This window comes from Girardinichthys multiradiatus, chromosome 5, assembly GCF_021462225.1.
Source record: "Girardinichthys multiradiatus isolate DD_20200921_A chromosome 5, DD_fGirMul_XY1, whole genome shotgun sequence".
NCBI classification, from domain to species: domain Eukaryota; kingdom Metazoa; phylum Chordata; class Actinopteri; order Cyprinodontiformes; family Goodeidae; genus Girardinichthys; species Girardinichthys multiradiatus.
The window spans coordinates 21,732,062-21,758,386 of record NC_061798.1 but is presented as its reverse complement, the minus strand read 5'-3'; the positions used below and the strand labels follow the sequence as shown (position 1 = coordinate 21,758,386).

Genomic DNA, 26,325 nt, shown 5'->3' with positions numbered 1-26,325 from the left:
TCCTTACTAGTCAGAATGCAAATGCAGATATCTTCAATTGCCATTCCTGGTACTCAAAATGTAGTTAGTCAAAACTAATTTTTAGACATCTACAATGTAATTGCAGATGGTCAGACAAACCCGATTTTATGTTAAAACGGGCTGCCATATAACGTCGACCTCTTCCGGTTTGTAGTTTTACATCTTGAAACTACAGAGCAACATCCTGTTGATGCCAGAGAACATGATGATTATAGCGGGGAATCGTCGCTTGTTGGTGACTTTGCGCTTCTCTTCTCCCATTTCCGCTCCTTAAAAACCACCCGCATCGCTTGCGTCCGGACCGCGGCAGCGATGTTCCAGGAGGGGGACGAGGCGAAGGAGGACTGCGGCTCCCGGGACGAGTGGACGCTGCTGTTCTGGACCTCTCTGGCCGTCATCGTCCCTGTCATCCTGACGCTGTGGTGCAGCGCGCAGCGCTCCAAGAGGAAAACCTACATGAAGGACTTCTTCAGGAAGAGCAAACACGGCTGGCATTACACGGACCTGTTCAACAAGCCCACCTACTGCTGCATCTGCGCCCAGCACATCCTGCACGGAGCTTTCTGCGACTGCTGCGGCGTGTGCGCCGACGAGCAGTGCCTGCGCCGGGCCGACCGGAGCCTCCCCTGCAAGGAGATCATGGCCCTGTCCCGTCCTGACGGAACCATGGAGCACAGCTGGGTCCGCGGAAATGTGCCTCTGGCCAGTTACTGTGCTGTGTGCAAGCAGCAGTGTGGGACCCAGCCCAAGCTCTGCGACCTCAGGTACCACAGATCAACCTACAGCCACACATGCTAGAAAGTACACTAAACACATCCCTGTGACATTAGTAGGGATTCATACTTTCTGGCAAACAGACTATATATTTTAGTGTATTCATATAAAAGGGACAACGTACATTAATTAACATTTTCTGTCTGTCATGCAAAACTTTAGCCATAGAGAAAAAATAACTAATTTCCCTCAATGGTGGTATAGGACATCTGTCACTATTTGTTTAACAAACGTCAAATCCAAACCTAGAAATAATGTGTTAAAAATGAAATCCACTCTTTCTTACTGGTCTTCAAGACACATTGCCTTGTAGGTTTTAGATATTTCTCTGCTTTAAGACACCTGGTTTAGATGATGGCAGCAAAAGCCTTTTAATTAGCCATCAGTTGGGAGACATCTAAAACATGCAGGAGAGTCTGCTTTGAGGACCAGGGTTGAAAAACACTGCTTTAGAGGAGAGTAGCAGCTAAGTGCTGTTGTTTAAATGCATTGATAAAAGCTCAGGTTTTAGTAGTTTCTGGGTACCTATCATTTAGCTAGGTATTAAATACAAAAAGGACTAAAGAAAGGATGTCATCATGTAGTTTGAGAGTCCAACATTCTACATAGAGAAAGATTATCAACCAATGGAAATCAAGACGGTTCTCCTAGAGGTTCATCTCTAAGTTAAACTGTAAAATAAAGCTGCTGTCCAAATACCAGGGCTCTATAATCGTAGGAAAACATGTAATTACGGCATTATTTTTGTTTATAGCCATTACTGAATCGGTTGCAATTAATTATTTTTTCCTTTCATTTTTCGTTTTTGTCCATCCTCTACTGCTCCATGAGCTTCTCCGTCATCGAAAAATACGTCAGGTCTGAGCATCAGGGGCAAGGAGAGTCTGACATGCAGAGCATAAACGCATGGCAGCTGGAAATACAGTCATATTCATTCTGATGAGGCTCGTTTGTCAGATTAAAAGTACCTTTTAATAAACCTTTAAGCAGGTACTAAACATACTTTTCATTTCTGTATTAAACATTTTAGTATTTTTAATGGGGCTGATGTAATACTTTTATCTTAAATGTCATGTTTTCATTAGTTGTAAATGGAAAAACCATCAGAAATAACAGAAATAAAGGCTTGAAAACATCAGTCTGTGTGTAATTAATCTATATTATGTGTTTTACTTAATGAATTCAGCATCTGAAAAAATTAACTTTTCAATAATATTAGAATTTATTGAATATGCCGGTATATCAACCACCCAAATATTGCCTTCCAGAAGGTGCTTGTAGTTAAAGTATTGCACATATTAGGGTTGGGATGACAATTGTGAATCAGTAGAACCGGAATGTTACATATCAAACCAAAGCTTTTCTCTTAGGTTTTGTGACTTCTCATTTCCCCTAGCACATCTCACCTTTGGAGTCTCTCAAGGACCCATTTTTGGTCCAGAACATTTCTTCCTGGAAGGGCTCCAGTGGGGTTAAAATAAGGCACTCATGGTGTTTCATTGCAGTGCTGTGCCAGCATTTTACAAATCAAATCTATCCCACAAAATGGAGGCTGCATCACCCAAAAGAAAAGTTTGCTGATTCAATAATTTTAAATTAAGGATTACCAGTCCTGTTCATAACTTTTATGGACAGGATTTCTAGGTGCAGCCAAGGGCTGGAGGGGGTCTGGTTTGGGGACCAGAGGATTTCATCTCTTCTTTTTGCAGATGACGTGGTCCTACTGGCCCCCTCTAGCCAAGACCTACAGCATGCGCTGTGGCGGTTCGCAGCCGAGTGTGAAGCGGCTGGGATGAAGATCAGCTCCTCCAAGTCCGAGGCCATGGTACTGAACCGGAAAAGGGTGGCTTGTCCTCTTCAGGTTGGAGGGGAGTTCCTGCCTCAAGTGGAGGAGTTTAAGTATCTCGGGGTCTTGTTCACGAGTGAGGGAAGAATGGAGCGGGAGATCGACAGACGGATCGGTGCGGCTGCCACAGTAATGGGGGCGCTGTGCCGGTCCGTTGTGGTGAAGAGAGAACTGGGCTGAAAAGTGAAGCTCTCAATTTACCGGTCGGTCTACGTTCCTACCCTCACCTATGGCCATGAACTTTGGGTCATGACCGAGAGAACGAGATCCCAGATACAAGCTGCTGAAATGAGCTTCCTCCGTAGGGTGGCCGGGCACTCCCTTAGAGATAGGGTGAGGAGCTCGGCCATCCGGGAGGAGCTCGGAGTAGAGCCGCTACTCCTCCACATCGAGAGGAGCCAGTTGAGGTGGCTCGGGCATCTATACCTGATGCCTCCTGGACGCCTCCCCCAGGAGGAGTTCCTGGCATGTCCAACAGGGAGGAGGCCCAGGGGACGGTCCAGGACACGCTGGAGGGACTATGTCTCTCGGCTGGTCTGGGAACACCTTGGGCTCCCCCTGGAGGAACTGGAGGAGGTGTCTGGGGAGAGGGATGTCTGGGTGTCTCTACTGAGTCTGCTGCTCCTGCGACCCGGTCCTGGATAAAGCGGACGACAAGTATGAGTACAAGGATTAACATTTGTAGAACCCGATCTTTATTCATTGTACAATAATCTGGGCCCTGTGTGTTCACTCTATTCTAACAATACATGTAATATCTGACCGTGCTTTTTTTTTGGTAAGCAAGTAAACACTGCTCTTCTTGCAAGCTTTTTTCCAAGCTGAAGGGTCTTGTTAAGGTAATTTCTCTCACTCACCTACTTTGCAGTTGTTCAAATCCATCTATCTGCTGGATTTTGTGATTCACAGATTTGACTTCTGATGAAAAGCAAAAGCAAGGCTGCTCATAATAACTCTGCTGGAAAATATCACCCATATTGTAACAGAAAAATAGTCTATTTACAGTGAAAATGGAAATAAAAGCAGGACATAACATGTGTCCACATAGCATAACATGATTACATTTATGCCATTTTAGAAATAGATTGTTTTTAAAACTGTATTTGATTATCGTGTGTTTAAGCTAAAAAAGCAAGCAGAAAGCCGTGAAAGTACAGCAAGTTATCCTAAATCCTTGTAAACAAAACACAGCTTGTCAATGTGGAATATCTTTCTGTCTTTAAAACAAAGTTTTATTTTGGTTTGCAAAGCTGATCTTAGTCCGCAGTAATACAAAAACGTCCTTGTTTAGAGGTGTTATAGCAAATATATGACTTAACTAAAATAAGAAAAATGTTACCAAACTGATCAATATGGCGATAATGTTATTATTATGTTATTACTCCAAGTAGACCCAGTAAAACCATTCCAAAAAAGTTTAATGTTTTTGGAATTTTCAACATATTTTTTAAGAAAACTGTGATTTAACCTTAATAAGGTGAAGCAATGATGTGTTATTAATATATAATAATATATTTATATAATATAACATCCTATAATTAAATGTGTATGCTGTAGAATAGTTTTTTAAACTGTAGCCTTTTATGCTTAACTTCTCTTTTTGGGGTTTCCTATTAATTTAATTTAATTAATCATGAATATTCACTTGATTTTACCTGGTCAGGAGCAGATCTAGACATTTCTACATTAGGTCCATTTGTTTGAAAGCTTTACAGTTCAAGATGTTCATGACATTTCACCAATACTGTGCGAAGCTGCAACTTCTCGTGTTTATACTTTGGAGCTCCAGCGTATTTATCTCTGGCGCCTGGTTTTCATCCTATCCTGGGATGCTGACAGAACTCGTCTGACAGACGGAGAACAAACACAGTTTAACTCTTCAAGGTTTTCATGCAAGACAGGAACAAGGAATATAAAATAAGTTGATAATTTGTAAGTGACGTCAGACTGAACAAATAAGTTAGAACCTTGCACCTTAAATTGTCTCTGCTTCATTCTGATTAACTGCTGCTGTTCTTTAAGACGCCAAGGCTTGAAGATGCTCACACTCTGCTCTCCCTATTTCCATATTTATAGTTTAACTCCAAAATGTCAAGTCAGGACAGATGTAGATCCCAAATGGTTCTGTAAGCAACAAGAAGCATTTTCCTCTGATTGGTTGTCTCCCTCTGCCCCCCCTTTAAGGTGTGTCTGGTGTCAGACCACAGTCCACGACGACTGCATGGACGACTTAGCGAAGGGAGAAGCGTGTGATCTGGGCGAGTTCCACAGCCTCATCATCCCTCCTCACTACCTCTACCGTGTCAACAAGCTGCGGCGCCGGCACCCCGACGAGTACAGCAAGGTGCGGCACGTAACAGGGCTTTTCTGAGCTGCCTTTGTTTGAATTCCTAGAGCTATTGCATTCCCGTTTTTTCCTTTTTTTTATTTTGTTTTTTTGCAGCTGGGGGCTTCCTGTGGCAGAAGCTGGACTCCTGTGCTGGTGTTGGCCAACACACGAAGCGGCAACAACATGGGGGAGGCTCTGCTGGGAGAGTTTCGTACCCTCCTTAACCCTGTGCAGGTCAGAGGTTCTCATCCGAGTCCAAGCTAGTCTGCCTTCCTTTAAGTGTGGCATCCTCATTTATAATCTGAACTGCCCCATCCTTCTCCAGGTGTTTGACGTATCTGAGCTGACTCCTTCCAAAGCCCTCCAGCTGTGCACCTTACTCCCCCCTGGCAGGGTCCAGGTGTTGGTATGTGGAGGTGATGGCACCGTGGGCTGGGTCCTGGATGCAATAGATGCAATGAAGCTCAAGGTACAATGATTACATTTTGTTTGGCTTTGATGAAGTCCAAAATCTTTTAAAAGACCTTCAGGTTCACCGAAAAACTATTGATCAGGACCATTTTTAAAGACCCAGAAGGAAAATCTGAAGACATGTGCACCAGATAAAGTATTTTATACAGTCTGTTCAATGTATTGCACAAGTATCCATACTGAGGTCTGAAGCCCAAAGAACATCTCAGATAGGTCAGGGTCAACGTTGTGGAGAAGTTCTTACCAGGAAAAGGTTATATAACAACATCCAAGCCTTGATCTTATCATAGTGCGCTGTTTTTAATCTATTATCTGAAAATGGAAGGAGAATGAAACAGCTGCAAACCTACCAAGACATGACCATCTACCTTAGAACCGAGCAAGAAGAGCATAAATCAGAGCAGCTGTTAACAGGCCTATGGTGACTCTGGAGGAGCTGCAGAGGTCCACAGCTAATGTGGGAGAATCTGTTTGACAGGATAACTTTCATACAGCATATATCAGGATTTTACAGTTTCCATTAGCCATGTAGGGGACACAGCAAGAGGGGGTGCTTATCAGATGATGCTGTAATTCAACTTTTTAGGATAAATGCGAAACTCAGCACATCACTCTGAAACACGGTGGTGGCAGCATCATGCTGTCGGGATGTTTTTCTTCAACAGGGATAGGAACATCTGTCAGAGTTGATGGGAAGATGGATGTAGCTAAATAAAGAGCAGTCCTAGAGGCTAAAGCCTAGACCTGAAGTTAATGGTGGTTCTACAAATCAGTGGCCTGGGGGGTGAAAACATATGCGTGCCACACTTTTCTGATTTAATTTGAAAAAAAATTGGACAACCATGCTTCATTTTCCTTCCACTTCATTGTCATGAACTACTTTGTTTTAGTCTGTCACATAAAATCTAAATAAAACTAAATAAAGATTGTGACTATAATGTAAAAAGGTTTAAAAGGCATGAACACTGCCATATGTCACCATGGCTCTATATATTCTTTTTATGTTATTATATTTCCTTATGTGCTTCTTTACTTTCAGGACCAAGATCCGTTTATCCCCAGGGTGACCATTCTGCCTCTGGGAACAGGAAATGACCTTTCCAACACATTAGGCTGGGGTGCTGGGTATGCTGGAGAGATCCCCGTGGAGCAGGTCCTCCGTAACGTTCTGGACGCTGAGGTGGTCAAAATGGACAGGTGGGGGGTTCAAAACTGCCCTGAAACATGTAGACCTCTGCATCTGAGTGATTAAGTTTTATTTTTTTTAATACTTCAGCTTAACAGTTTAACACAAAGGTGCATACTTTATTATTATTATTTTTTGTTATTTTAATGCTGCTGATCTGCACAATAACAATTTTCAGATGGAAGGTGCAAGTAGCTTCAAAGGGCGTCTACTTTCGGAAACCAAAGGTAAAAACCTTTTTGTTCTCCATGCATACAGCTTCATATTTCTGTGCAACCATGTTCCCAACCAAAAGCTGACCCGAGCTTATCCTCCCCAGGTTCTGTCCATGAACAACTACTTCTCTGTGGGGCCCGATGCTCTGATGGCGCTCAACTTCCACGCCCACCGTGAGAAAACACCCTCCTTCTTCTCCAGCCGCATCATAAACAAGGTCTGAGCGTCTCTCGTTTGAATACACAAATCCTCTTCAAATGTGACCACATTTGTATTTTCATATGAACACAGAGGTGTTGGTTGTAAATTGTGGTGGCTTTGTCTTCTTTGTTCTCCCTCAGGTTGTGTACTTCCTGTATGGTACCAAAGACTGTTTAGTGCAGGAATGTAAAGATCTGGATAAGAGGGTTGAGGTACGGTAAACCTGTCATGGTTAATCATATCTGGTCGGTTTTTAACCAATGAAGCTCCTAAACAGAACGGTACCACAATAAAACATCTCCTAATAAACCACAGTGCAGTTACTGTCATCTTCCTGCTAGATCTTTATGCAAAGTGAAACTAAGCTTATTCAGTAGTACATGCAGCTAGATGAGTTATGGGCTCCATTGTTTATAGCACCGTTATGATAAAAAGCTGAATCGATAAAAGATATGGTGCAACTCTTTTCACAGTCAGGTTCTAAAGTCATGAAACTGAGAAAATAGATTTTATTTAAAAGGAACCAATGTTGTCATACAATGCTGAAGGTATGACTGGTCAAAAACAACCATCTCAGAGTTATTCAGATGTGTCACAAGACCCAAAATATCGCCCTCTAATGAATGGAAAGAGGTTAGTTTGTTCAGGAACAGCCCAGAAACCAGTGAGGCTAAAGCCTGGCATGAAGTGGAACCTGCTGAATACCAGACTGTCCACAGTGCTAAATGTTTTCCATCCACATGGACTGAGAGGGCGTTGACGAGGACAAAAGCACTGGCACCAAAATCATCACAATCCAACTCCATTGAAAAGCCCAAGAACCCCTTAAACACGTGCATGGTGGTGGCAGCATCATGCTGAGAATCTTTTTAGCTGTCAGTAGTACTGATGCAGAGCACAAAGCAGATGGAATAATATAAAGCCAACCAATTTTAACTTTTATCAATTTTGCCACGAAGAGAACGACTCTAAACTCTTATTTCTCTTTGGAAAGCTTGGACCTCTACAAATGTAATGGCACTATAAATACCGACGATAAAGGAACATCACTGTGCCTTTCAGACATCATCACATTAATTAAAACAGCCTGGGTCTAAACCGAGCTCCTTGATGTTGATTCTCTAACGAACTGAAAACAGCCGCAGCCTTAAGAGGAACAACTGAAACACTGCGAAGGTTCAGCAGATTATGAATCATCTCTTTCGTATATTTTCCTTAAAATAGGCTCGAGATTTTTGTTTCTGACATTATAGTGAAAAATAGAGAACATGTTGAACTCCCTCACCCTAAATGGTGGAGATTTGTAGTTGTTTAAATGTTAAAAGAATTTGATCCTTTTTCCAAACAGAGAAACAACTTATCAAAAATGTTAATTATGGAGACATGATTTTTGTAACTTTAGCTGTTCATCACATTTGCCACCACAGCTAGAGTTGGACGGAGAGAGGGTGGCGCTGCCCAGCCTGGAGGGCATCATCGTCAGTAACATCGGCTACTGGGGCGGAGGCTGCAGACTGTGGGAGGGGATGGGGGACGAACCCTGCCCCCCGACTCGGTGAGAGCTGCTCAGGCTGTAGATGTGATTCTGACAATGAGATTTTAGTTGTGAAAATGTAAAAAGAAAAAATGTTTTTTGCTCTTGCTTGTGTGACTGTCACCTTCAACCTGCAGGCTGGACGATGGGCTGCTGGAGGTTGTGGGTGTGTTTGGTTCATTTCACTGTGCTCAGATCCAGGTCAAGTTGGCCAACCCTGTGCGACTGGGACAGGCACACACCGTGAGGGTGAGGCCATAACACTCACACACACACACACACACACACACGTTCCTACCACAGAGCTTTCTGTTTATCTCATTAGGAGGGTTTACAAAAAGATGATGAGGGAATCAAATTACTTTGTATTTGATATTTGTTTCCATGCATCACTTAAGAATCTAATTTAAACTAATCTGATTTAACACATGCTACTTCCAGCCTCCATGTGCTCAGTTTGCCTGCTTTGCTGCCTCTGTCTGTTCATATTGCCCCAGTCGCAGCCCCTTAAACAATAATCCACAGTAATCAGTCAGAATGCTACATTTCTCAGTGGTGAAGTAGTCAAAAAGTACTACGACTACGATTTTACCTGAACTGTAACAGAATAGCATGATGGTTACCTTTGTGGTTCACCTGCGTGTACATTTGCCTAAAGCAACATTCATCAGTAGCGTTGCTGCTACAATGAACTAGAAAAGATTTACATTTTAAGCAAAAAAAAAAAAAAAACAGGAAACATGCAATCTTCAATCAGTAACATATACTATATCGCCAAAAGTATTTGTCTACTTGTTTGTTTATATGTACATGAAATTTGATGAAGTCCTATTCTTAATCTTTAAAGTCCCATTTGCTGATGGACCCACCACTGCCAGCAACAGCAACTTTAACTCTTCTGTAAACATCTTCCACAAGGTTTAGGAGTGTGTTCATATTTAGATGAGAAAACCAGAATTGCAGCCTCTACTGTAGTTCATGCCAAACGGTTCAAAAAGGTTGAAGGTCAGGACTTTGTGCAGGCCAGTCAAGTTTCTGCACACCTGCAGCCGTGGAAGTGGTCGTAACACCAGAATTCATTCATTTGGTGGTGGGACACAATACTTTTGGCAATATGTTGTGTATCTTGAATTTGTTTGCATTTAAACCAAAGTGGTATGATTGCAAAATTGGTGTCTGACCTTTCTGGAAAAATGCTTTTTAATTTGAGAAGAAATCGTTTGACTTAGACCTGTTTCCCAACTGGCGCCGACATCCATCTGGGGCGGTCCGATCAGGTCCAGGCGCTGCTAAACACAGACATGAACATACTCAGAATATTTTGAGGGCGGTTTCCTTCTGACCACCGCTCCAGACAGTCTAGGGCGGGTCCTTGTATATCTGCATTAATTTGCCATCTGAACATAATCAGTCCTGAAATACACTGAAGGAGCACCCACAGACAGGACGGGATATTAGCACGATATTAGAAAAACATGCAGTGATGTTGTCGCAATAATGATTTGACTTCTAATAAATACATAATAAAAAGTGTTTATGCCTTTTGGCTTTGGGTTCGTAGCAAACGCAGACCGCAGATAGTGAGCGGTCGATCCTGCTACGGTGAAAAATGTAATTCATTATTTCCACCTCAGACACAGAGAGCCTGGATGCATGGTACCTAAACAATTAACATTTATTGCAGTCTAGGCAGTTCATGATATGCATATTACATACAGTAGTCTTGCAGTAAGGATATATTTGCGATATATTATTCAGCCCTGGCTTGAATCCCTTCAAGTAGTAAAGTTGGTCCATTATCTGGAAGTCTGTGGGCTCAGAAAAAAGTGCGCTCAGAGGAGAAAAAAAAGGTTATTGGCCCTTCACTCTACTGGATCAGTCACTGTTCCACACAGAAAGCTGTGATGTTCCACAAACATCAGCAGGCCTGTTTCTTGCTCAGCGGATGTGGCTTTGCATGTAGAGCGGCTAACTGGGATCTCATTGCTCTGGGTGGATTTTAAAGCCAGATGTGAACGAATGCTCCTAGCAATGTCTGCTTGTATCAGAGTTAGCCTTTATGCATTTTAACACCTGATCTGAACTGGGCCTCGTTTGCAAAATTGTCTCAATTTTTATTTAGTTAATTTTTATAAAACATTAATAATAATAAACTATATTTATTGCTTGAAATAGAACAAAATGCAGAAAAGATCACCCATTTTTTTAATTTTGTTTTAGTTACTTTTAATTGTACTTCTCTAATAGGTACACATATTTATTTTTTAAGTAAAATAGTTACCAATTTAATTATTTTTATAAAAAATGTTTTAAAATCCCCTAAAGCATACATTTTACATACCTTTTTATATATTATAATTTATGTGACTATAATCATATTTTTATTTAGTAGTTTTATTTTTTATCCATTATGTACTGCACATTAAAAAGTTTCTTCAGGATTATTTGCTAAACGAGCCCCTTCCATAAGCAGCGGTATGTGTTAAATAGATGTAGATCAACGGGATGTCGTAGTCTAACATCTGGGCTATCGGTCTTCACCCTCCAGCTGGTTCTGAAGAGCTCCACGATGCCCATGCAGGTCGACGGGGAGCCTTGGGCTCAGGGACCCTGCACCATCACCATCACCCATAAGACCCAGGCCCTCATGCTGTACCACAGCGCAGAGCAGACAGACGACGATGACGAGACCAGCGCGTCTGAGCCGGACAGCCCGGCCCCCCATGACTCCCCCAAACCCCTGTGATCGACTACTGTGCAGGCGTGATGCGTCTCAGGCATCAACGTGATCCTAAACTCCTCTATATTTTGGTTTCTAGTTTTCAGTCACTTCACTGGCCTGTTGCTTAAGTTAGTCTCCTCTTCATACACTCAGTCACGTTTGATCCTTTTTTGTGCAATATGTTCATGTTTTTCAAATATTTCACCTAACTATGAACGATTAGATTAGAACCCTCTTTTCATGTTGTTGGTTCATTGTCTTTACATCTTTGTTTATTGTAAGCCAGAGCTCAGGCATTGACCTTCTGGAGCAGCCAGGAGGAGGCGAATATGCTAAAGAAAGCTTTCTGTTTATTTGCACTGATCCCTCGTGCCATAGAGTCTAGAGATGACTGTGCTGTATTTATTCTGCTTTATTTAATACTGAATGTTCCTTTCAGTGAGCCAAGTTTAACCCATTGCCCAAGCCATCTAAAAGCCATGTTTAAACCTACAGCAGGCCGTGAAGCTGTGAAACAGTCCTGTCACATAATCACCGAAGCCACCAACTCTCCGTGATTCATTTTAGAAGACTGTATGATCTAAACAAAGCACTAAAACTCAGTGAGTAGTCGACAGTGTGTTGACTTGTAGAAGTAGTCCAAAAAAAATCTGTTTCTCAGTTTTTCTCTCTTGTTTGTTGCTGGAACCTCTAAAAGTGTTTGTCAAAAGATTCATGGATATGAAAGGAACGATACCTCCAAGGTACAGTAACTGCTCTTGCATCTTGGACTTTTTCAGGTTACAATGAGAAATTTGAATGTGTTTTATTGGGTTTTCATGTGATAGACCAACACAATGATACTACAGGGTTATCAAATGTTTACCAAAAGTGTAAAATGTTTGAAATGCATTTGTATTCAGTATGTTGTAGAAGCACCTTTTGCTCTAGTTGCAGTCTTGGGGTTTCTACCAACACGTGTAGAGCCTAAAGTTTTTGCCCGTTGTTTGAATATTAGCAGCAGGCTAAACTAATTCAAGTCTTTTGCAGCATCTAATGGGTTTTCTTCCTGGGCTCCATCCCTGTTCCCGTCATCTCTGGCTAGTTTTTCCTGTCTCAGCATCTCCACAGCATGACGGTTCCACCGCCATGTTCCACAGGAAGGCCGGTGTGTTCACGGTGATTTGCACTGACAGTTTTTCTTCACACATAGCAATTAGGATGTAGGCCATAAAGTTAAACATCATCTGATCAAGACATCTTTGTTCAAATGTTTGCTCTGTCTCTTACATGGCTTGTTGCAAACTTATGCCTTTCCTCTTGCTAATCTTCCATAGATTGCATGACTAGTGATTGTCCTGTCAAAATATTGTGCCACCTGAGCTGTGGCTCTTTGCAGCTCCTCCAGTTATCAGAGGCTACTTGGCTGCTTCTCTGACATAATGCTCGCCTTGTCCATGCCTTTCAGTTTTTAATGGAGGGCCATGTTAGGTTAGTATGTTTGTTCAATGATGTTCTCTAGCAAACCTGAGGCTTTTACAGAACAGCTGGTTTACACTGGGATTAAATGACATAATGTGGACACTATTTCCAATTAGGTGACCTTTGGAAACATCAGGTTGCACTGGGATTTAAATATTAAAACCATGTATCATTTTCATTTCCTGTCAGATTTATCACTGTGTTGGATTATCACATAAAACCACAATATAATAAGGTTTCTGGTTGTAATGTGACAAATTTCCCCTTAACAAGGGACTGTATCTCTGTAATCACAGGACACTAATGCTGTTGTTTGCTTCTCTTACAGTCTTGAGAAGCTCCACTGCTGGACTGCATTAATAGTTTTTCCTGCAGCAAACAGGCCAACTGGTTGAGGGTTAGTTTGAAAGCACTGCCAAGTAAATACGGAGCTACTTTGCAAGCATGTAAAAAGTTATTTTCCCGTATCTTTGCAAGTTGTTTACATAGTTTGTGTTGCACTGCCCAGGACGTGGCTTCTATACATGTTGCTGTGATATACGTTATACCTGCTAATGAGATTATTACATAGTGCAAGCAGTCCTTTCGTGTTTTACCTGTTATTACCACAAGGTGGCGGACTGAGGGCAGCATTTAGAAGTAGACCTGTTCTGACCACCTTAGTTCAATAGTTACAGCATCTGTTGCATGTACTTCAGTGTAGTGTTCAGGTGATTCTGTTGCGCCTCACGTCTTTGCCGGATATCTAGGTGCTTGCAGGGTTTCTGTTGCTCCGAGCCATATCAGAAAAGTCTGTGGAATGTCTCTGAAAGCTTGGTACATCAGCTTTTAAGGTTAAACAAGTTCAGTCATTAGCAATGATGATGCCTACACTTTCCAATGCCAACATCCCCTTTATGGATGACACCTGCGTTCACCTGCTTACCTTTTAATGTGGGTTAACCAGAGGTTTGTGTTACGATGGATCGATTTATATAAAACTTAGAAATGGGATGATTCTCCCTCTGGGTTTAAACCTGTTTGAAGCTGATCTGACAAATGTTTTACTGTTGCTAAGGCAGAACGCCTTCCTGTGTATTTGTGAGATTTTAAGCGTGCTAGAAAACAGTACTGATTTAGAGTTAAAATGTCAAAGTGACAGAAAAGCTGCTTGCGTGCACCAATTTACTTGAACTATTAGTATTTTATATCAAACCACTTATATTTCTGCTGTCAGACATAAACTTTCTGATAAAAATCCATAGTAAAGATGTTAATCAGCCACCTGAGGAAGCCTTGTTCGCTCCTTGTTTAATAAAAATGAAAGAGAAACAATTTAGGGGAATACAAGCCTTTAATGCCAACAATCATATATAAAAAAAAAAAAAAACATGTTCGTTTGCAAAATGTGACAGGAACCAATTTTGGTTGAAATGAATATAGAGAGGTGAAGTTTGGAATCTGAAGACATTCCCATAAATATTTTCATACATAAGCAAGGTGTGTCTGTGTTTTCATTTAATTCTGCAAGGGAGGGGAGAAGCTAAGACAACAGAGCTATAAACAGCCATTCTCCAATAAATTACATAATTATACAGGTGGTGTTAATCACAGCAGTGCTAAATGACCCCTTAATTGTCTATTTCCTCACTAGGCTACTTATCATTTAGATTTAATCAGGGAAGAAAATTACATATATCTATGATTAGTACATCAACTACAGTGCAAAGTGGACATTTATGAAGATAAACAATGTTTAACATTCTGTCAAGGTTGAAAACCCAGAAGAACAAAATGGCCTTCCTGTCCTCTGCTCTCACAGCCTGAATGACCGCAGACATGTAAAATTTGTAATACCCAAAGCAAAACTTCAAACAGTTTCATCCATCAATTAATCAACATTTTCATTGTGCGTGGCTCTTGCAGTCCCTCTATGTGTGCCAGGACTGCTGATAAACCCGGACCCTCAAAGCTCCTACTTATTTTTTTTTAGGATGTGGGTTTTGCCTGGCCGATTTCCCTGATGGCGGATGGCTTTTTGGCTTGTCTTTCTTAGCAGAATCGGGTCCCTTCCCACCAGGCTTCTGTCCTCCTTGTGGACTTGGTGGCTTCTGGCCTTGCTCTGAAACAGAGTGCATACTTCTTTTTCCTCCTTTGTAGCACAAGAAACATGTCATTTGCCAAAATACTGAAGTGAAACACCTGAATTGCACTGGATGAGGTCCAAGTGAATCTTAGAAAGCCTGAATGATAAAAGTGGTTATGGTCTGAGAAAAGCAACTGTTTTTATGGGCAAAGTCTACATGAACTTTGCCCTGAACACAACTGAGTGTAAACTGGCAGAGCAAACAAACAGTCACCACCTGGCAAAAGCGTCCAGTAAAACAGCTGCATGCTGAGCTCAGCATGACTTCATAAAAACGCATAACAATCATGTCTGACTGAAAACTCAGGATACAATTCACAGATGTCTGCACCAGGAAAAGCCCCTTATCTGTTTAGAAGGTAAAAACTTAACTCGCATTTAGGATTTTATGTGATCGACCAATACAAAGTAGTGCATTGCTCAGAGGTTTGAGGAAAGGATAAATTGACTTTTTTCCCCCCAAAAAAATCTGAAAAGTGTGGAATGCATTTGGATTCAGCTCCACCCGAATCCATATTTCATACAACCACCTTTTGCTGCAGTTACAGCTGCAAGACGTTTACGGCATGACTCTACTAGATTGCACATCTGTAGGCGGGCATTTTCATCTAGTCTTTGCAAAATAGCTCAATCTCAGCCAGACTGGGTGGAGAGTCTCTGAACATCAGATTACAAGTTATCCTCCAGAATCCATTAATTTTAGGTCTGCACTTTGACTAGGCCATTCTAATCTGAAAAAGCTTTCATTTAAACCATTCCATTGTAGTTCTTGTTGCATGTTTAGGGTCATCGTACTGGTGGAAGTTGAACCTTCATTCCACTCTCAAGATACCTCTTTATTTAACTTTACGTCTTCCCATCAACTCTGACCATTTTACCTGTCCCTGCTGAGAAAAAAACGTCCTCACAGCATGATACTTCCAGCCCTATGTTTCACTGTGGGCGTAGTGGGTTCAGGGGATCTGCATCGTTAGTTCTCCACATGTAGCATTTCACATGTAGGCCAAATAGACGTTCAAAGCCTGGTCAAAGTCTTTCCCCCTGACCGCTCTGCTGTGTTCCTTGGTCCCATGTTCACTTCTAAAAAGGTGATTGGTTGTACTGGATTCTATTTAGGGGTATCAGTTGGTGGCACTGTTGCAACAAGAAGGTCCTGAGTTCGACTCCCAGTTGGGGGTCTTTCTGCATGGAGTTTGCACGTTCTCCCTGTGCATGCGTGGGTTCTCTCCGGGTACTCCGGCTTCCTCCCACAGTCCAAAAACATGCCTGTTAGGTTAATTGGTCTCTCTAAATTGCACTCAGTTGTAAATGGGTGTGTGTCCTGTATGTCTCCGTGTTGCCCTGTGATGGACTGGCGACCTCTCCGGGGTGTACCCCGCCTCTCACCCACAGACTGTTGGAGATAAGCACCAGCTCCCTCGTGATCCACAATGGAATTAGCGGTATAGAAGATGAATATCTATTTTAGGGAAACTATTTATTCTTTTTCTTTCACTCACCACTGTACAACTTCCTGTTGGTCTTTGACATGAAAGACCAAATTAAATGCATACAAGTTTGGGATATAATGACAAAATAATGAAAAAGCTCATGGAGGAGGGGGGGGGGTGGGTGTTAAATGGTAAATGTGTAAACAGAAAACAGAAAGGACATACTGTGAGAGGGTTGGTGGCCACCATCAGGCTTCTTGTCTGAAAGAAGATACAAACAGTAAGATATACCAGACATTTATCGTTCACTGTGATTTCACTGCCCTCCAGCCCTCACCCCTTCAGCACTTTGATTAAAAAGTCTAAATTGATCTGAACTGAAAGATATCTTTGATCTGTTCAGCCGCTCCCTCATCACTAGGCTTGTTCTGGTCTTTTTCTGCAGCACAGTTTAATTTATTTTGCTCACAATTTCACTGTTTACATATTCCTACTCCCCCTCTAACGTCATATGCAGTAAACACGGCGTTTAGTGTTTAGTAGTTTTCTCCTTTTTAATCGCAAGCATAAACTGGACAAAAGAACGTCTCACTCAGATTATTCAGACTGTGTGGGAGGAAAAATCCTTCGCATCGTTCCGGCATTCCACTGACACACACACTACAGATGTAGAAAGACGGTCATTAGAAACATGTACAGTTCAAACATTCAGTTCTGGCTTTGATACCAAAAGTTATGTAGATCTGATGTTCTGAAACGGAGGGAAAAAAAAAAAGACATGAAATAAATCTGATTTTAAAAACACCACCTGGTACGATATGGTGCCGTTTTTCCCCTTAAATCCCTCCAGCTGAATGTTAAAGTCTGAAAGCAAAAATGTAACTAATCTGGTGTTGAAAGACTGACTCTTCTAGCATAAGACGACAGCTGAATTATCCAGAACCAGCAAACATTCCAGGCTCAGTCTGTTCATCATTACCTCTGTCCCCAATGAGCAGGTATCAAGCTATATGTGATGAAGCAGAGGTGGCCGCTCTTTCTCCTGGAGCACTGAATTTGTCTACGAAGACACTTTGTCTCTTAAAATGAATTCTTTTTGCTTTTTATCTCGATTCTGTTTTTTCTTTGCGATCCCAGGGCTGCGACTGCTATAGTCATTTTAGTTTTGGTGCAAACGACGCACAACCCTGAGCTAAAGTGTGTCTGCATTCATTCCTGGCTGAAAACTTGTGTGGGAATAAGACCTTATCCCTTAAACTGTTAGGTGTTACAAGCCTGGGTACTGTCCGTTTTGTTAAAGCTCCCTGCATTAGATGGCAATGAATAGACAGCTAAAAAATAAACGTAGCTGTACAGTGTAATGAAAAAGCACGGGTAGAGATGGTCGGGATATGGTGCTTTTTCACTGTTTTCACTCTTTTTTTTTTTTTATTGTTTACCTTTGTTTTCTGGTGGATGGCTTTTGTCTCCACCCTTGTGTGGTACCACTTAGTGGGGTGGTTTGCAGACTGGTTTTACAGCTGTTTCGTTTAGTCGTTTCTGAGATCCTCAAGTTTAGAGACTTCTGTAAGCTTGCCTTTCTTAGTTCTTATATTTAAAATAAATGTTACCTCTCTGCTTTTCTTGTTCCATGGTTCATTTGTTGGTTAGAGATGTTGGTTTTGTGTTTTGTCAATTTCTCCTCTTTATAGCCATGCAAAATTAAATTTAAATTAATATGAAGAAGCTTTTAGTAAATAGCTATGTGTGGGATGTTTAGGTTTTTTGTTACTCACGTGGCTTCTGTCCGGGGAAGAACGGAGGCCTGGAAAAACCGGACGACTGAATCTGTTGTGGATGCCATGTTTGCTTTGCCTGTATGTAAACGGGAATATGGACCGGTTGGTAGACTGTCTGGATAGGTGGACGACCTGGACTATGGGACCTGAATGGAGGTCTCTGCTCTGGGGGCTTTTGGGCTGCTGAAACAGAGATGAGGAATTCAGGTGAAACTTGAAAATTATACTTGGTGAGTTTTCTCAGAGAGTATAACCCTCTTTAAGCTTACAAAATATGCAAAGAATACTGGCAAAGGCATTCATGCCCTTTGAACTTGCTATCACCTTAAAGTTTAATGCATTTTACTGGGAGCCAAAAAGGAAGGGTCTACAACTTTAAAAAAACGAAATAAAATATTAGGGGGTTTGAAGGAGTCTGCAGAAAAGTAATTAGTAAGAAATATACATACGAGACTCGAACCAGGATGCAGTTCCTGAGAAAGAAGCTTCTGCTTGTGCTGAAAAAAGCAAAGAGGCTACATGTTTCAAACACAAAAATCTGTCACAACAAACCCACATTTTAACACTGTTGCATTACAAAGCTCTGACCAGGGACCATATTTCTAAATATAAAAAAAAAACTATTCTTGCATGCATCCATGCAGGAGTAACCAGAATTTATCTTTGATATTTTACACATGAAATTAACCCACCAGATGCCGTAGAGCCAGTGTTCGGTTCTGTAAGAACAATAAACATTATTGGCTTTATTAAACATTGATATTAAAAAGATAAATAAAAAATTTCCCATTATTGTGTACCTGCACATTTACCTGGTTTAAGCAGCGGCACTCTGGCCTCAAAAGGCTGAGTGAAGAGCATCATCAGGCTCTCCTGCAGGGTAGCAGCAAAGCTCTGTGTTGCCATCACCCTTTTTGAGTCCAGGTTAATTCGAGGGGGATGGGGGTCAAACTTAACCACCTTAGGCAACTCAAAAGAAGACTGTGAGGAAGAGGAGAAAAAGGTCAATAACTAGTTTTTTTTTCCTTATAATTGTGTGATTTAGTGAAGAGTATCTTAGTTGTATTACTAAAAGAGAAAGTTTGTTTATTCCCACCTGGAGAAAGGCTGGTGTTTGCGCCTGACTCAGCAGATTGTCAATCTCCTCTCTGGCTGTCTTCATCCTCTCACTGTTGTCGTTGAATTTTTTTGTGAGGTCACGAAGTTTGGCCTGACCAGCCTCCAGCTCACAGTCCACCTCATGCTGGGCAACACGTTCATCCTGAGCCAGCATCTCCCTTATCTGCTGGTACACAGCAACCAGCGCCATCTTCCTCTTGCTTGCCGCTTCCTGGATCACAGGGTTGCAAACAAGCAGGCTGGTTCACCTGTGTTTCATGAACAGTGATATGTGCTGCGTGAAAGTTACCTTGAGCTTGTCCTGCAGCTCGTTCATCTGAAGCACGATGGTATCAGTCCTGTTAATCTTTAAGTCCAGTATACCCAACTTGTCTCTAAATTCAGACTACAGAGGAAGAAATGAGACAACAAAGGTCAACTCAAAGTAATTCGTGTTGAGGTTGAAACATTTAACATTTTCTTCCACCTTCTCTTATCTCACCAAAGATGCATTTTGATCACACCTGACTGACTGCAGATTTCCATCGCCTGTCACATGTCTTGTTCAAACTGAATTTCATTTTTTTGTATTAGAACATTGCATAGGGGCAAAGAAAAAGGTAGTTAGAAAATTATGTCCTGACCTACAAATTCATGACAAAGGCTGATGACTTCATAGCTGTCCAGCAGTCCATGCGCCACAAAAGGTCATTGCTAAAAAAAAACTGTCTGTTTACAGTGCACTATGCAAGTATATTAATGGAAAGTTGAGTGGAAGGGAAACATGTGGTAGACAACAGATGCACGAACAGAGATAACCACAAGGTTCAGGATTGTGAAGCACAGAACATTCAAGAGTTTGTTGCAGATTCACAAGGTGATGACTGCAGCAGGAATCAGAGCTTCAGGAGCTACCAACCACACACTGACACGTCTAGAACATGAGCTACAACAGTTGCATTTGTTGTGTTCAGCCACCCCTGAACCAGCGTATTTCTTAGGCTTAGAAGAAAAAGGTCTAGGCTGTTGCTCAGTGGACAAAGCTTTCTTTTCAGATAAAAAAAAGAGAGTGGTGAGGCATGGAATCCAACGTCTTGGACGTCCAGAGTGAAATATTATCTGCTGGCATTGGTCAACTGAGTTTTATCAAGTGAAATGTCAGAGCAGCCATCTTCAAGACACTTCAGGCCTTCTTCTGCTGACAAGCTTTATGGAGATGTTGATTTCATTTTCTAGCCAGTCTTAGCACCTGTCCACACCAATGGCATCACTTCTCCAGTATGGCTATTCTGCACAGTACATGGGCATTCTTCAGGAAGGCTGACATGTTTGAATAAATAAAAAAAGAAAATCTAAAAAAAATTAAGTCCTACAGTATTTCATATTCTAAGCTTTAAGGAACTGACTTTTGGGTTATCAATAGCTGTAAGTCAAAGTCAGCAGCATTTGACAGCAGTAGCATGAGTTTCACTTTTAGAATTGAATTACTAAAATAAAGCAACCTTTTCGGTGATATTCTAATTTGAGATGCAAGTTTGCTGCCTTACAAACAAAAGCTTATTCTCAACGTTTTATGGTAGTTTAATTTTGGAAAGACAGGATATTAAACACTGGGGGAAAAAATGCATGACATAAAAGTGTAAACTAGTTTGCATAGAAGTCAAACTCAGACTCACAAGGTAATTCAAAATGCCTATTAGAGCTGCCCCATTGGTAAACAGTGCATGCACAGCTAATACTACAAATCCCAGAATGCTTTGCTGATGCATTTGTCTGCCAATAACCCCACCCTCTCCTTTGTTGACATTCCTTATCCTAATACCAGTCACATCCATCTGTCCGAAAAATGGACAAACAAAAGATGGAAAGCAGAAGCTTTTCTGGACAATTGGGAAGCAGAATATCTGTTTACAAAGGTGAAGGACAGATCATGAGAAACCTGAGGGATTTTTCTGCTAGGAGTACAAGGCAACTTTACCATACAGAGGCAATCTAGGATGAGAACAATAAGGAAGGGTCATAAGAGAGTCTTCCAGCATGGCAATCATTCAAGATACACTACCAGGATAGCAGAGTGGCTAAAGTCGAAGCACAATAAGATCATGAAGTGGCCTAGTTGGACTTATCAAAGCTTCAAGTTTCCAAACAGCAGCCACTCAAACGGAAGGATATAGAGCTACTCCTACTCCAGTCCTCAAAGGCTACTACCCTGGACAATTTTTATGCATGCAAAATAGCTACATTACCTCCTCTCAGCACGTCATCAAGTTCTGCAGAGCCCTGCTGGTAATGAGCCACTAAATCAATCCAGCTGTGCTGGAAACTAAAGGGTGACACAGGAGTGGATTTTCTCTCCTGTCCCATCCCGCTCCCCCAGAAAAATGTCTTGTCCCATCCCAATCCCAGGCCAGCATAACGAAAAAAATCCTGTCCCGTCCCACTCCTGGTAAATTGACTCCCACTCCCATCCCGCTCCCATTCAGAACGACTCCCACTCCTGTGCCACTCCCATTTTTGTTTTCTTCATTTAGTCTTTTGGCAATTTCTTTCTTTGAAGGACCAGATATGTCCCTGTTTTTAGTTGTAGTAAAGGCCAGTTAAAGTAAAAAGAATAATAATGAAGAAATAATAAAATATCAAACAAGGAAACAGACCATGTCTATCTTAGTTGAATAAACAAAATGTACATAGTTGTATTTTACTTATTTATTAAGTGATTGTTTCCTTTGAACAATGACATTACTTTTATGTTTCAAGTTGCTGAAACGAAAGAAAAATGCACCTAGTAAGAGAACTGTACTTGTTGAACAAAAGGCCAAAAAGGCATTACCTTCATAATTTAGAAACTGTACCTGAATGGTTCATAGCCCTGGTCCTCAGGGACCCCTTCCCTGCAAGTTTTAGATGTGTGTCTGCTCCAGAACACCTGATTTAAATTCTAACATGACCTCCTATACAGGCATCAAGAATGGAGGGTCAAACTGGACAAAATTAATACAATAAAATCATCATTAAATAAATAAATGTTGTGAATGTCCCATAAGTGAAGTAAATGTAACACAAAAGAAATGTAACATTAAATGTGCCATTAAATTAAAGGTACCATTTATTTATTTAATACATCATGAGAAACAATAAATGTACCATTATATCATGAAATGGACTATAATGCAATTAAATGTGCCACTGAATAATTAAGTATAATTTTAAAGACGACATGACGTAATTAGTGGTACACTTAATATTTAATGATGTATTAAATAAATTGTACATTTAATGGTACATTCATTTTTTTTCTATTTCACAACATATTTATTTAATATCTTCCCTTGATGAAGCCTTTCTACGAGGTCCGCGAGGGGACATGGGGAATTTTTTTCTCTTTTTGTGTCCCCACGCAATAGTCTTTGCGTTATTTCGCAATACTTTGTGGAATAGTTTCCAAACCAGATAACTGCAAAAATGGAACAAACACTACACCCGTTTTGAGATTTATTGAGTTTTATTTTGAAATCAGCATTAAATAAAATGATCTTCAATCAGACTAAAAGACAGTTTTTATCCACAAGCTGTCAAACAAACTACTGAACTCTGGACCATAAAACTGCACGAAACCACATCTGTGAAACTTTATTTGCTTATTACTGCTGCATGATGTGTTTTTTTGTTTTGTACGCCATTAGTGTTTTTGTTTTTATTGTGATTTGAACGGTTCTTCTTATCCTAAGCATTTTATCGCATTGTTTACTGCATGTTAACCTGCATATGACAAATAAACCATATCAATCACATATCAGTGTTTGTTTTATGAGCAGTTTGTCATCTGTACTGCTCCAAAATGCCGAACGCAAAAGTATTGCGTGGAGACGCAAAATAAATAAATTTCCCCATGTCCCCTCACGGGCTTCCGTACCTTACCTCTTAAATCTTTAGAGCACATGCAGCAATTTTGTTGGTCAGATGAGATTTGACAGGTGTTGGTACTTTTGGTTTGACGAAGAGATGCAGGGCTGATTTAATCCAGAATCTGTCTTACAAGTGTCCCTTAATCACTGGTGAACTTGATTACGACTAAACACGTTTTACAAGCAGCAGACTGCGTGTTAACACCGCTACATTCAACTCTCCTGAAGTTCGGTAATATTTGCGACTTTCTTGTCAGCTCTATGAGTTTAATAGATAAGTCCTTACTTCTGACTTTACGTTACAAATCCAATTTTACCACGTCCAGTTCTCCACCTGCGTTTGTTCCCTCCATCCTGAACACAGGTGGAAAACATTGATCAGAAGCACTGTTGGCTTCTGGGTCGTGTAGTTCGTTTGACTCACATTATAGTATAGGCTTCTTGGAAAAAAAACTACACAATGGCAGAGTCGATCCAAGTTTTTTTTTCTTAAAGTTTATAACAAAGTCTCATTTCCAAAGACAATTGATCCTAGTTTATTTCCCTCCTATTAGTTAGCTCCCGCTCTCGTCTGCTCCCGTTCATGTTTTATCCTGTACCGTCCCAATCACGTGATCTTTACTGATGCTGTCTCCTGTCCCGCGGGATTCCCGTGGGAATCCCGAAAAAATGTCAGCCTCTACTGGAAACCCATAATGGTTTCTCCACCAAGTGCCTTGAATGAGAGATCTGACTTTATTTCACTTAATGAAATGCAAACTGATTTTTAAAAAAAATTTTTTTTACCTTCTTTTGCATTTTCCCTGAATTTTAGATGATATTCTATTTGTCGTCACAAAAAAAAAAAAAAATAGTTTGATAACTTGATAAAAAAATTTTATAATATGTTTGTGAGTGAAAAAAATCAGAAGGGGGTTCACATTTCCTCCACTGCATATATAAATCCTCTTATCTATCTAAAACAGGATGTGACATCCTAGACACATACGGCACACAACTTGTTTTGCACCTTCAGTTTCAAACCAATAGTCAACATCTTCTGGTGCAGTTAAAAACAGGACAGTCAAAAAAAAAAAACACACAACAGCAGTGGTGTTGAAAAACTAGGCCATGAAGGCCAAAACTTTCAAGTTAAAAGCCCTTGTGGACCACAATTATTTATTTATTTTTTTGGGGGTTAAAAGTGCACTGAATATTTTTACTGTGATTTATTTTATTTGCCACCTGCCAAAAATAATCCAAGAAGAGTCGAACCGCTTTTAGCCAATTAAATTACGCTCATTTGATCACTTGAATCACCAGTTCGCTTCTGCAGAGGCTCTTCTTTTGACCCAGAAGTAAGGGACGAAACTGAAATTGGCTTCCGGTTGTGGCTTCCGATTCAGGAAACAGTTAAAGGGCAAGTTCACCTCATTTTGCGTTACCTTGAGCATCTTTAATCTGTTCCAACTCAAAAACTACAGTACTTAGACTCTTCAAACCTGGACTAGATTATGCACGTCTGCATTGCATTACATTGCAAACGTGCCTAGAAATCGATTGAATTGCTGCAGGGCCGAGCTCAATTTGTGGCAGTTCCGGTGGTAGATTTGCTTCAATACAATGCAGTGTTTTTAAATGCGCAGCAAACATATATAATACCGCCCGACCCAGTGTGTCAGATAAAATGAATTCTGCAAAACTCAGACCCTCACCCACCTCTTTCAGGTGCCTTTGTTCCTCTGGTGACATGAAGGAGCAGCCTTTATGGACCTGCTGCAGGCAGACGCTGCAGATCAGGCGGCCGTGGTCGGTGCAGAAGTGCTCCATCAGCTTGTGGTGGTCGGTGCAGATGTGCTCTGACAAATCCCCGACGGGATCGGTCAGCTGGTGGGGGCGAAAGATGGGGTTCTCCCGGTGAGGCCGCAGGTGTTCCTCGCAGAAGGAGGCCATGCAGGTGAGACAGGTCTGGGCCGCGTCCGCCTCCATACAGGTGTCACAGCGGACCACATTCTTCGTCTTTTCCTCCTCTTCAAACAGGCCACCTTCGCTCTTGCTGGACCTCACCCTGAAGGTCTCCACCACGGTGCTGAGGACCGTGTTCTTCTTCAACTCCGGCCTGGTTTCAAACAGGGTCCGACACTGGGGGCAGCTGTAGGAGTCGGTCCAGGAGGAGAGCAGGCAGTCCTGGCAGAAGTTGTGTCCACAGGGGATGGTGACCGGGCAGTCAAAGGTGCTCAGACAGATGCTGCAGGTCAGCTCGTCCTCCAGGCTCATGAGAGAAAACTCAGTCTCCTCCACGTCCGCCATAATGGAACTGAGTGGGAAGCAGTTTCGTGTGAAGTCCAAAAGCTCAAGAGTGGAGAAATTAGCCAAAACGTTCAAATGACGCAGTTTTCTCACCAGACCAATAAATTATTCATCCTGTAGTCGTATATCCACTTACTTCTGCTGTCAGATTTGGAAACTCCTGCCAACTGGGTTGGATTACCTCATCTTGCAAACAAGACCTTATTTGGTGTATATGGAGCTAAATTGGAGCCATAAAGTTTGTTCAAAAGAACAAAAATTGAACCTGAAAAATAAAAGTTGGTTCAAAAGAAAAACATTTGAACCTGAAAAATAAAAGTTTGTTCAAAAGAAAAACATTTGAATCTAAAAAATTATTTTTGAACCTCCCCACAAAAAGTGTGAAAACTGGAAAAAAAGTTTTGCAACTGAAAAAAAAACAAAAAAACAGATGTGAAACTGGAGAAGAAAAGTTCAAATCTACTTTTCAGATTCAAGTTTTTTTTTTGAACTTGCAGATTTTTTTTTCGAAAAAAAAAATCTGCAAGTTCGAAAAAAAAACTTAAATCTGAAAAGTAGTTTTGAACTTTTTTTTTCCAGTTTCACATCTGTTTGTTTTCAGTTGCAAAACTTTTTTTTTCAGGTTTCACATTTTTTGGGGGGAGGTTCAAAATAATTTTTCAGGTTCAAATGTTTTTCTTTTGAACAAACTTTTATTTTTCAGGTTCAAATGTTTTTCTTTTGAACAAACTTTTATTTTTCAGGTTCAAATGTTTTTCTTTTGAACAAACTTTTATATTTCAGGTTCAAATGTTTTTCTTTTGAACAAACTTTTATTTTTCAGGTTCAAATGTTTTTCTTTTGAACAAACTTTTATTTTTTAGGTTAAATTTTTTTTCGTTTGAACAAACTTTTAACAAAATTTAGCTCCATATTTTCAGCACATGACCAACGACAAAG

The 26,325-nt window shown here is 41.0% G+C and overlaps 2 protein-coding genes across 3 annotated transcripts; one reads left to right on the top strand and one right to left on the bottom strand.

The window, feature by feature from the left end:
• Window positions 1-180: 180 nt before the first annotated feature.
• On the top strand, window positions 181-14,235 carry dgke (diacylglycerol kinase, epsilon). 2 transcript variants are annotated; one of them, XR_007038302.1, is made up of 12 exons: window positions 181-785; window positions 4,826-4,985; window positions 5,085-5,204; window positions 5,296-5,439; window positions 6,481-6,638; window positions 6,806-6,854; window positions 6,947-7,060; window positions 7,185-7,256; window positions 8,472-8,599; window positions 8,716-8,827; window positions 11,127-12,043; window positions 13,090-14,235. XR_007038302.1 is itself a non-coding variant. In XM_047365478.1 (11 exons), exons 1-11 carry the CDS (start codon window positions 334-336, stop codon window positions 11,322-11,324), a joined length of 1,707 nt encoding a protein of 568 aa, XP_047221434.1. In that variant the 5' UTR covers window positions 181-333; the 3' UTR covers window positions 11,325-14,235. The 2 variants fall into 2 exon arrangements, 1 of the variants encoding a protein (XP_047221434.1); XM_047365478.1 differs by having other exon boundaries at window positions 11,127-14,235.
• LOC124868325 (E3 ubiquitin/ISG15 ligase TRIM25-like) lies at window positions 14,076-25,593 on the bottom strand. The gene is made up of 9 exons (XM_047365479.1): window positions 24,796-25,593; window positions 19,503-19,598; window positions 19,191-19,424; window positions 18,907-19,075; window positions 18,787-18,813; window positions 18,544-18,591; window positions 18,092-18,277; window positions 16,542-16,577; window positions 14,076-14,862 (listed from the first exon to the last, which is right to left on the bottom strand). The coding sequence occupies exons 1-9, from the start codon at window positions 25,384-25,386 to the stop codon at window positions 14,720-14,722; spliced, it is 1,530 nt and encodes a 509-aa protein (XP_047221435.1). The 5' UTR covers window positions 25,387-25,593; the 3' UTR covers window positions 14,076-14,719.
• Between the last annotated feature and the right edge of the window lie 732 nt (window positions 25,594-26,325).

Coding starts and splice junctions, on each gene's coding strand:
- dgke (XM_047365478.1), top strand. CDS start 334: ATGTTCCAGGAGGGGGACGAGGCGAAGGAGGACTGCGGCTCCCGGGAC. Junction 6,639..6,805: donor GAGGTGGTCAAAATGGACAG/GTGGGGGGTTCA, acceptor AACAATTTTCAG/ATGGAAGGTGCAAGTAGCTT. Junction 6,855..6,946: donor TCTACTTTCGGAAACCAAAG/GTAAAAACCTTT, acceptor TATCCTCCCCAG/GTTCTGTCCATGAACAACTA.
- LOC124868325 (XM_047365479.1), bottom strand. CDS start 25,386: ATGGCGGACGTGGAGGAGACTGAGTTTTCTCTCATGAGCCTGGAGGAC. Junction 19,076..19,190: donor AAACACCAGCCTTTCTCCAG/GTGGGAATAAAC, acceptor TCTTCCTCACAG/TCTTCTTTTGAGTTGCCTAA. Junction 14,863..16,541: donor TGGCCACCAACCCTCTCACA/GTATGTCCTTTC, acceptor ACTCTGTTTCAG/AGCAAGGCCAGAAGCCACCA.